This window comes from Phlebotomus papatasi, chromosome 2 (assembly GCF_024763615.1).
Source record: "Phlebotomus papatasi isolate M1 chromosome 2, Ppap_2.1, whole genome shotgun sequence".
Lineage (NCBI taxonomy): Eukaryota > Metazoa > Arthropoda > Insecta > Diptera > Psychodidae > Phlebotomus > Phlebotomus papatasi.
Window position 1 is genome coordinate 41982814 of NC_077223.1, and position 11592 is coordinate 41994405.

The window sequence follows — 11592 nt, forward strand, 5'->3', positions numbered from 1 at the left end:
TAAGAGAAAATTTATCTCTTATCCATTAAATGACACTTTTATTGGCGAAAGCTTTTATCTCCAGACTCAAATTGAAAATACATTTAAATGCAGCCATTTCGTTTTGTTCCTACGGGACTTGCTTCCTCAGCCAAAATTTTTAATGTGACATCAAGAGGCCAAAACAGGTTGAGATTGAGTATTCTTTTTCAGTAAAAGTTTTCATATTGAAACTATATAGTTTATTGTCTTGATCTAATTCTTCGAGTGAAATATTTGGAGAAACTACAAATGGGATAAATCACAATCACGAAGTTCCATTAAAGTCAATTTAATTCAGTTAAAGTGACTATTAGTTTCTGCCGAAATAAAGCGATCCACTGGGCCCACTGATAAAAAAGTTTATTTGTAAACAGTGTTATCAGTGGCTCTTGGCATATAAAAATAGCATTTACATAGAGATAACACATCATTTGCCTTTCAACATTGAGCACAATCGGAGGAAAAGATTTGTGGTGAAGTTATGGAAGTGACCGTGAAGATCAATGGAGTGGATTACAGTGTGGATACCAAGTATTTTCCGGCCGGAACTTCACTCAGTACTTTCATCCGGGATCATGCACATCTGTCCGGGACTAAGACAATGTGTCACGAGGGAGGATGTGGAGCTTGTATTGTTACAATCAAGAGTGTTCATCCAGTGACGAAAAAACCCTTGGTTTTTGCAGTTAATTCTTGCTTATTTCCACTGTATTCTTGCTTTGGATTGGAAGTAATCACTATTGAAGGACTTGGGAATAAAAAGTCCGGATACCATGCGATACAGAAGCGTCTGGCTGAAATGAATGGAACACAGTGTGGATACTGTTCCCCAGGAATGGTGATGACCATGTTTGGTTTAATGGAAAGCCATGATGGTAAAGTAACAATGAAACAAGTAGAAAATTCTTTGGGAGGAAATATTTGCAGATGCACTGGGTATCGATCTATTCTGTCAGCATTCAAGTCTCTAGCTGTTGATGCTGATCCTCGATTAAAAGAATCATGCTATGACATTGAAGACTTACCCAAGATGTGCCCTGAAACTGGGAGAACCTGTGCTGGAAATTGTCTGACATCCTTCAAAAGTCTTCATTTAGACCTTCCTCAAGCTCAAAGTTGGCATAAAGTTCTTACCATTGAAGAGATTTTCCCTATTCTGAGCAGTTCCAATAATGAAAATACAATGCTGATTGGAGGGAATACTGCCCATGGTGTTTTCAGAAGAAGCCCAGAGATTAACACTTTCGTGGACATAAAAGACGTTGTAGCTCTAAGACAGTATTCTGTGGGAAATAACTTGGAAATTGGAGCGGCTGTTACACTCAGCGAACTTACAGAGATCTTTCAGGAAGCTTCAAAAACCGATCCTAATTTTACCTACTGTCTAGAATTTGCAAATCATCTGGATTTAGTAGGAAATATCTCCATTAGAAACGTGAGTTGCATAAAAACTAATAGGGTAAGTGTGCCAAATTTCGGCATAGTTGCGTATAAGCACCGAAGTCCTAAGTTTGAAATGCAATATTTTTAATTCATATTGATATTTTTTGTTACTTCTTTTTCGGGAAGGTTGTGTGGAACCTTGAAAACTAGTTTATCATCTTTGTTTTCTTTCAATCACTACCTAAAATATTGAAAAATTAATAAAAATATGAACATTGCTTTGGGTAGTATTCCGGCCACCTTGAGTGAAATACCGCCCACCTTTTTCTGACCAGCTTTTGTGACGGAACGGATAGAAAATTTCAAAACGTCAAGCGGAACGAGTTTAATATTTAGTTTAATACGTTTATATGACCCACAAGCCCTGAGATCTTCCGTGTGATTTGTCCTGAAGACCTGAAGAGTAGCATCTCAAATTTACACGCAGATTTCCGTAGCAATTTGCCCTTCCTGAACTCTTCCAAGGCCTTTTTCACATAATCTTTTTCATAGAAGCGATGGTTTTTTTCTCTGGACATTGTAGAATTCAGAAATTGAAAAAGAAAACATAAAATGAATAAGAAATTTAGGAAAGCAAAAGATGTTGCCGGAATATCCAACTCTACCTCACCGGAGAGACGCTTACAAAGTATATACTTTTTACGCGACATACAGGATCCAGCTGGGTAGTTTCACCCGAAATTTAAAGATTGATTCACTATTAACATAAACAGAAACAATATTTAATGAAAACTAATCAATTTTCATGAAAAACACCGAAGGAAAACCTTCTGCACTTTATCAGAAATCACAAGACTGCTAGAAATGCAATCGATCTGTCACATTTTTTGTAAGACTCTTTCCGCATTGAGTTTTTACAACACAATTTAAATTCAGATTATACCTAAAATTTAATGGTTTTTTTTGTTATTACATCCTAAAATGAATAAATATTTAAAAGCAAAATGAATTCATTGACTATTCAAAGATAACATACATAATTTTAATTAATTTATTTCCATGGCCGAAATTACACTCAAAGTGGCAGAAATTAGAAGCTGGCCGAAATTTGGCACACTTCCCCTAGCATGGAATATAAACATCTTTGATAAGAAAAATACAAGTAGAATCATTTTGCATGAGATTAACTGGATTAACTGATACTTGATAAGAAATTAAATTGCATTTTTTAGGTTGGGACAATTGGAGGTAATCTTATGCTAAAACATAAGCACCGAGAATTCCCTTCAGATATATTTCTAATGTTAGAAATTGTTGGGGCTCAAATTGAAATTGCCGAATCAGAAACCATTCGTAAAAAAGTGACCCCTATGGAATTTCTTGAACTCCCAATGGAAAGAAAAGTCTTGACGATGATTTTACTACCAAAGCTTGAACAACAATTCAACAATGTAAAAATGTTTAAAGTTATGCAGAGAGCTCAGAGTAGCCCTGCTTATATAAATGCTGGATTCCTCTTTAAATTCAGCAATGATAGAGTTATTCAGAATGCATCAATATGCTTTGGAGGGATTAGTAGAAACTTTACTCACTGTAAAAAATTAGAACAGTTTTTAAAGGGCAAATCTGTTTCAAATGATACCCTACAATCAGCCCTTGAAGTTCTTAATGAGGAACTTGATGTATCTCCAAGCCTTTCAAACGCAAGTCCATCGTATAGAAAGAATTTAGCTTTGGGCATATTTTACAGGTTCATTCTCAGTATTTATCCCAAAGAAAATGTGACTGAGAATGTATGGAGTGGTTCTGAACCATTTGAGAGACCATTATCCCAAGCAAAACAAGTCTTTGACACATTTTCACAAAATTATCCTATGACCAAGGCCATGCCAAAGTGGGAGGGTATCCAACAAACAGCAGGAGAAGCGAAATATTCAAATGATATTCCCAAACAACCTGGACAACTTTGGGCTGCATTTGTTCAAGCTAAGAAAGTGAATAGTCTGATAAAAGATATCAATCCGACCGCCGCTCTAAATCTTAAGGGAGTTCATTCGTTCTTCTCAGCAAAAGATATTCCAGGCATTAACAGTTTCACTTCAAATAAATTGGAGTTAAATGAGCCAGAGGAGATTTTCTGTAGTGAAAAAGTTCTTTATTACGGACAACCAATTGGAGTCATCTTAGCCGAGTCTTTCTCTTTAGCTCAAGTAGCGGCAGGGCTCGTTGAGGTCAATTATGATGAGTCAAGTATGAGTCTTTCAATACGAGTTTAAATCGCAGATTCTAATAATATACTTATTCTTTTAGATGAAAAAATCCTTCCTACGATTTGGGATGTTGCTAAGGAGAATGAAACTGACAGAATTCAAGATGATCCTGGAGTTAAAATTGCAGAATCCTTCGGAGATGATACTGCATATACGCTATCTGGTCATTGGGAGTGTGGAAGTCAATATCATTTTACTTTAGAACCACAGACCTGCGTATGCCTTCCAAGTGAAACAGGATTGGAAGTGTACTCAGCTACTCAATGGATGGATCTGACTCAGATCGCCATTGCATCAGCCCTTAAGGTGCCTGAAAGTTCTGTTCATGTGGTGGTAAAGCGTTTGGGAGGAGGTTTTGGCTCAAAAATTTCCAGATCTGCTCATGTAGCTTGCGCCGCTGCCTTGGCCTGTCATCTAACTAATCGTCCAATTCGATTTGTATTGCCCCTTGAAACAAACATGGAAATCGCAGGGAAAAGATACCCCTGCATTGGAGACTACGAAGTGGCAGTGAATAAAAATGGACAAATCCAGAAACTTAAGAATGATTTCCTTCAAGATTTTGGATGTTCAATGAATGACTCAGTGGTTTGGTTAACAAGCCTGATATTCAAAAACTGCTACAATGATAAATTCTGGAGTGTTGCTGGAAAATCAGTAATCACCAATTCTCCAGGTAATACATATTGCCGTGCTCCTGGAATACTTGAGGGTATTGCCATGATTGAAAATATTATGGAGCATATCGCTATGGTTACTGGACAAGATCCTGTTGATGTTAGGCTTGCAAATATGTCCGAAGAGACAGAATTAAGAACTATGTTACCTCAGTTCATTGAGTCGACGATGTATAGAACAAGGAAACAGGAGATTCAGAAGTTTAATGAGAAAAATCGATGGAAGAAAAGGGGTATTGCTGTAGTTCCCATTGAATATCCTCTGACGTACATGGGGTGTCTTCCAACGATGGTATCGGTTTATCATGCAGATGGAACTGTTGGTATTTGTCATGGTGGAATAGAGATGGGCCAAGGATTGAATACGAAAGCTGCTCAGGTGGCAGCTAAAGTCTTAGGCATACCAATCAAGTACATACGATTTCATTCTCCAAATAGCATGGTCGCTGCTAACTGTGCAGTTACTGCGGCAGGATCTACAAGTGAAGCCATTTGCTACTCGATTATGAAGGCCTGTGAAATGATTCTTGATAGGATAAAGCCGGTTAAGGAAGAAATGAAGGGCAGTAAATGGGAAGATATCACTCAGGAGTGTTTCACGAGAAGTATTGACCTAACGGCATTATATGTCTTCAATCCCGAAGAATTGAAAACTTACAACACCCTTGCGGTATCTTGTGCAGAAGTTGAAGTAGATATTCTAACTGGAAATGTTCAGCTTCTCCGTGTAGATATAGTTGAAGACGTAGGCGAGAGCATTAATCCTCTGATTGACGTTGGTCAAGTTGAAGGAGGTTTTGTTATGGGAATTGGATACTGGTTTCATGAAGAAATCTGTTATCATAACGACGGAAAGCTATTAACCAATAGAACATGGAATTACATACTTCCAGGAGCTAAGGACATCCCTGTGGATTTCAGGGTGTCTTTTCTCCAGAAACCAAATGCAGCCTTGATTCTAAAGTCCAAATCTGTTAGTGATCCGGCTATAGCGATTTCATGTGTTTTGATTTTTGCTGTGAGACAAGCTTTATATTCAGCTAGAAAGGATGCTGGTCTTCCTGATGAATGGTTTGAGCTTGGCGCCCCTTCAACTCCCGAACAAATCTTTAAGAAATCAGGCACAAACTACAAAATGTTTCACCTATAATTTTATCAGAGTACAAAGGTATACTCTGGTTGTGAATTTATTAAATTAGTTCTTATATGCGCAAGTTAAGACATTTATTGAATCAGATTTCTTTTGTGCTTCTATATTCGTTATAGTGAAATAAATTTCTCAATTTAGAGTTCTTCTCTCATTCAGGCATATGTATTAAGAGAAATTCTCACTGTGCTATTGCAAACTTAATAGAAACTGAAGTTCCAATTTAGTTTCTCATAGCATGAGGAATTGAATGGCGTAGACACCCAGTGATATTGCAAAATATATAAAGTGAAGAATCCTCTGTGTTGTATTTCTGAGTAATTTAACATTCGATATAAGACATTTCCGCTTTTATTGTTTTGTACTTCCTGGGGCTCTTTTGCTGAGAACATCACATGCGGATATGTCAAATGGTAAGAGGGTGAAATGTAATAATATATATAAAAGCCATAAAATCGAATCAATGGCTCCTGTTTGGTGGAAAATCCTTCATATACCCATGGAGAAGGAGAAGGGAGGGAGAGAGCCTCTGTACAATGTTATAGGACACCCTTGGAGTTGGAGGAATCATTTCACCCACACACACTGGTCAATTTTGCTGTTTTGTTATATTATAAACCCATAACACGGTTCAACACTTTTTCAGTGCAATTTATGGTTGTCGCCAAATACAATACACACACTCACTGGACTAGACATCACTTTTATCCCTATAGAACCCTCTCGCTTTCGCCGTATTATATAGCAGAAAAGCTCCAACGAAAAGCTCCAGCAGAATATTTGTCGTTGCTTGTGTTATTGACAATGCATCGTAAATCATCTGCATTGTGAGAGTCACTTGCCAATTCACCCCCTCTTGCCCACACCTCCTATAAAAACCCCAGGATATTGAGTAATAAAGTCAGCGTGATTGAGAGTCCAAAAGTGCACAAAGCTCACAATGTTCCAGAAAAGCTCGTTGTGGTAGTCATGACCTTTGTACTGGAATTCTAGGAACTTTCCTGACTCATTCTGACCCATTTTCCTAATTTTCGAATTTAATCGAAAAAAAAACTATCATAAGTATTGATTAGTTTTATGGCTTCTACACACTGGAGAAATTAATGTCCATATTGAAGAGTTTTTCTTATGGCCACTACACACTAGAGAAATTTATGTACATATTGAAGCAAATTCCCTACGCCTGTCTATTAAAAACCCTTCAATATGGACATAAATTTCTCTAGTGTGTATAGAGGCCATTAACATCTTTCTGACAAATTTGATTTTTTTCTATCTTTAGACGTATTGTTTTTGAATAATTATTAAAATATTTCATGGTGATCTACAGCCCCAGCAGCGACAGTCAGAAAATTGTATTTGGGAATACAATAACATCTTGGAAAAATCTAATAATCCAAAAGGAAATGTTATAAAAGTTTTTTCATTTTATTAACTGTCTTTTTTGGCAAACTTTTAGTAAAATCATATCAATTTAACAATATATCAATTTTGTCATATGTTCGTCAATTTTTGTTTGTCTGGCAAAAATTTACGAACAAATGACAAAATTTTACGAACATTTTTTGTGTGTTTACGAAAATTTACGAACAAATACTTGTAAAAGTACAAAAATATTCATCAAATGATCATTTTACGAACAATTGTGAACAAAGTACAAAATTTTACGAACTTGTTTGTAGGTTATACGATTCACGAGCATTTCATAAGTCTGCCATAGGATTTCACAAGCATTTACGAACAATTTTACAACATATTTTTTTCTGTGTAAAATACAGTGAATAATTTACTTTTTATTTTGGAGTTCCGATACGCGGGACAACCCTCCGATCTGAGGAACACTGACGATCGCTGGTACATTTACCTTATGCATTGCTTTCTAAAATGCACTTTCATTCATTTATTTTCTATCGTTTATCCCTATCGAGGTCGCAAATCCAAGACATTGAGGTTAGCAGCCCACACTTATAGGCTCTCTCCCATTATAGAAAGCTAATCCGAAAGCTAATTCGAAATCTAGAAAGCTAATTCTAGAGAGCTTATAAAATCCCAAAGCGCACCAAGACAAGATTCTGAATTCTAAGACGAACAGTTCTTATAAAATAAATAACTGTCTAGAAATATTGTTTTATATTTTCAAATATCCCGTATCCAAGTCGAACTAACACGTGCTTTATACTTAAAATTCAGCTATAAGGTCTCACTTCTGTATTTTCCAAGATTTTTGGGTAGATTTTGATTAAGCATTGGATATTTGAAACAAATCACCCATTAGACTTTAAGACCCTATTCAAACCGATTTTTTTTTAGGATTGTGAGGTCTACAGGAATTGGGCTAAATCTCTAGTTTAAAATCCATGTAAGGGGACTTAGTGTGAACATGATTTATATTTGTTTAGAAAATTAGTCCTAAATAAGAGTTTAACTATGTAAAACCGCCCGAAACGATTAAAGATATTCATGGCCTAGAAACATTTACGACTTAAGTCGAGAGACGGCTTAAAACGGGTCCACATAACAATAATAGAAAAACCATTTCAAATATGTCAAAATATGTCACTCTGCTCTATTTTTTATAATATAAAAATATTTTTTTATAATATTTATAGCCACTACAACGATATTAATTACTTTTTTAGTTCCATTTTTCCAAAAAATAAACCCCCTAAATTAAGCCTTCTGATACATTTAATACTGTTATTAAGACAAATAACAAGTTGAAGACAAAAATTGCTGTGTGAAATTGTCCTATCCTTTTCTAGTTCTTTCACTATTCATTTAAGATCAGGGAAAGAACTTTTCAGGGAATGCCTTCGTATGGTTCTTGTAGTGGTTCTCAGAGAATATTATAACTCCCTTTTTCCAGGACACCCCTCCTGTCCATCTAAGCTCTTGAAGAGCCGTTATATCAGCCTTGTTTTTGGACAGGACATCGACTAACTGCTGTGCAGCTCGAGCTCTACACTAAAAATAAAAGGGTCAAATTGACCCTTTTGAAAAGGATGGATCGTATTTGACCCTTTGAAAGGTTCACTTTTGTATCTCTTGAAATTTAGTATGCACATTTATCACGAATAATCATGTTTTATTGTAAACTTATTACTGATATCATATTTCTCTCATCTGAGCGAACACCAAAGATCACTTTTTCATTGTTTTTTTATTCGTTTATTCCGGAATTAAATAGATGTCAAAACCGTGACCCTTTCGAAAGGTACCTGGTGACCCTTTCAAAGAGTCAAATATGATCCATCCTTTGGAAAAGGGTCAATTTGACCCTTTTATTTTTACCAGTGTAGATTGCGTACGTTCCATGTGAAAACTTTTAAATCGTTGTCCGTTTTTCCTTTGCTGGGTCATCGTCGTTGGCTCAATCCGTATCCGAGGCTCCTTCTGTCTCCCTGAACAATCTTGCTTTTACGGGGAAAGGTTGTCAGCCCCTCGCCCAATCCTCTCTAGAAGGACCAGATTCCTTGTTCGTCTGCCCCAGATTTGTGACTTCCCACTGGGGTTGGTTACGCATCTGGGTGCGCCGGGCCTACTAGGCATCTCGCCCTCTTGAAAGTAAGCATCGGAATTGGACCAGGACGCCAGCTCATTAGGGGTGCGGAATTGGAGAACAGTGGCGCGTAACAGGATCAAGTGGTGACGGGTCCTGAGTAAGGCCAAAGTAATTGGTTGTAGCGCCGGTTAAGTAAGTAAATAAGTAAAATAATTCAGAATTTTCTTCCATTGGTACTTTTGGTTGCAAAGTCTTTTACTCGAATACAAAATAACCTGGAGCTTTTTAAACTTTAAAGGGATTCACTCGATTCAAAGGTGTAGATACCAATTGAGAATTTCATGTTAAACCTAAAGTGACAGATATTGCACATTTGGAGGCAAATTAAATTCACTGAAAGAATGTGTACGTGAAATTTTGGAATTTCAGAAGCAATTCAGGGTGATTTCTCCCTTTGACTTATTCGTTTTGCGTATGTATATATAGAATTCTTTGAAGAAGTCAATGGGAAAAAAGGACTTGAGAGAAGATATGGTAGAACCAGCCACATTCCAATTCTTTATATTTCTTTTTAACCCCAGACTGACAGTCGCATTACGCCCCGACAGAGTCAAAAGATTCCAGATTCCAGACTCTGTGTGGATATTGATTCTGGTCTTCTGATTTCGATCATCGTCCATAAACAATATTTATTGATTTGTGAGGAATGGTGCGGAAGAAATTCGAAATGCAATAATACACGATGAGGGATTTATAATGTTCATGGTTCCTTACGCATCTTGACTCTGAGGAAATTATTTTTCCATATAATCTACCATGTCGATAGAGTGGATGACAAGGCTCAAGAGGCTCAAGACAATTTTTTTTCTTAACCGGAAACATCGACCAATGGACTTTTCTTGGTGGAAAGTGACAGACCAAAACATCGTTATAGAAGTTTTATTGCGAAGGAGGAATATAAACCATTAAAATCGGCAACATACTTTTACGACAAGGCCTTACGTGTCGTTAAATTTTAACTGAAACGACACACATCTACCGGAAATCACTGTAGCGTGAGAAAATGGAAATTTTAGATTTATCACGAAGGGTGATGACCAGGGTTAAATATGTTGTCTTTTAATCAAAGTTTTACAGCCAAATTTTATTAAAGTCCCAAAAACAAATTTATGAGAATTAAACCAATAATTTTTATTGAAATAGTTTAATTCTTTTATCTCAATTGAATGTCAACGTTTGCATTTAGCAATATTGTGCTAGTCATTTGGAAACGAATACCATATGGAAGAGTGTCCATTACTACGAAAATTTCATTTTGGTGGCTCTCCCGAAGAAGCAGAAATAAATTGGCATTTGCGTCATGGATCTTTCTTTTTGTTGTGTCTTCCTGAGACACAAGGGAACGGAAGGAAATTTCCTCGAGACGAGAAACAACTCAACAAAAACTCTGGCAAAAAGTCGGTGAAAGTGAAAGGAAGAACAGGAAGGCAAGAAACCACGCAGCATTGAATTCAATCAAGTGGAATAGAAATTTAATGATGCAGAGCTATCCCAGGCAGGATGTTAAAGAGAAATTTTTATTTGAACAGTCCCGAAAATTCAGTCATTTTTGGTTCAAGATGATGGTGGTATTGTTTTAAGCAGCAAATTGGACAACTTATAACACTGAGCAGGTATTCAGTAATAGACTTATATGCAGAGTTAATTGAATATCTTGCATATAGAGAGCATACTTCTGATCTAATCAAGGCAGTTGGTAGCATAATCAAATTTCATTGGTGGAAACCAGAAATTAATTATGCTGCTGAAAATGCCCCGTTTGTAGAACAAACGAACATGGGGAGGCAATATTCAACAGGGGAAAGTGAAAATGATGATGCCACAAGGGTAAATTAATTGGTTAGAAAATTCTTAACATGAATCCCAAGAAAGACAGAGTTGCCCTTTTAATTTGTCTTGAAGAAGAAACGGGGAAAGATGCCATACTTTTCACCTCTTGTTTCACTGACTTTCTTCGCATTTTAGGGGATGGCTTTTGCTTTGACAAATGGACTAACTTTATTAGAAATTTGTATATCCGGCACAAGAGCGTCCACTAAACAACTTTCTAATGGGAGAAACTCTGCGAGGAAAATGGATGGTTATTGAAGTTAAGCAAAAAGGCAGAATAAAGAGTTTGCTTTGAGTATTGGTGTGATGACATCCTTAAGTATAAGTCCTGTTATACTTATGATATCTTTTGATAATAAAAAAGTTATGGTAATGATAACAAGGTCATGATAAATCTCAATAAACTTTTGGTATATGTGGATTTAAACAGGAATTCTTAGGAATTAGAATTCTTAGAAGAAAAATTCTTCTTAGAAGGAAGAATTCTTAGAATTCTTAATGGAAATCTCTACATGGTACTTCTAGAAGAAATTATCGCAGTGAATCTTGCAAGCTTTCCTAGGTAGCCAATCTACACTGAGAAAAAAAGAGGGTGCGATTAACATTTTTTCCTCTGAGATTTAACACTTTTTAGGTGTAAAATATATTTTAACATTTTTTAATGTTAATTTTACACCTTTATAAGGGTAAAATTAACATGAA

The 11592-nt window shown here is 36.3% G+C and overlaps 1 protein-coding gene across 1 annotated transcript; it reads left to right on the plus strand.

Moving 5' to 3' along the window:
* The first annotated feature begins 215 nt into the window (after nucleotides 1-215).
* Nucleotides 216-5640, plus strand: LOC129801141 (uncharacterized). Its single transcript, XM_055845907.1, has 3 exons — nucleotides 216-1456; nucleotides 2637-3654; nucleotides 3715-5640. The coding sequence occupies exons 1-3, from the start codon at nucleotides 503-505 to the stop codon at nucleotides 5499-5501; spliced, it is 3759 nt and encodes a 1252-aa protein (XP_055701882.1). The 5' UTR covers nucleotides 216-502; the 3' UTR covers nucleotides 5502-5640.
* The last annotated feature ends 5952 nt before the right edge of the window (nucleotides 5641-11592 follow it).

Coding starts and splice junctions, on each gene's coding strand:
- LOC129801141 (XM_055845907.1), top strand. CDS start 503: ATGGAAGTGACCGTGAAGATCAATGGAGTGGATTACAGTGTGGATACC. Junction 1,457..2,636: donor GAAATATCTCCATTAGAAAC/GTGAGTTGCATA, acceptor TGCATTTTTTAG/GTTGGGACAATTGGAGGTAA. Junction 3,655..3,714: donor GGTCAATTATGATGAGTCAA/GTATGAGTCTTT, acceptor TTATTCTTTTAG/ATGAAAAAATCCTTCCTACG.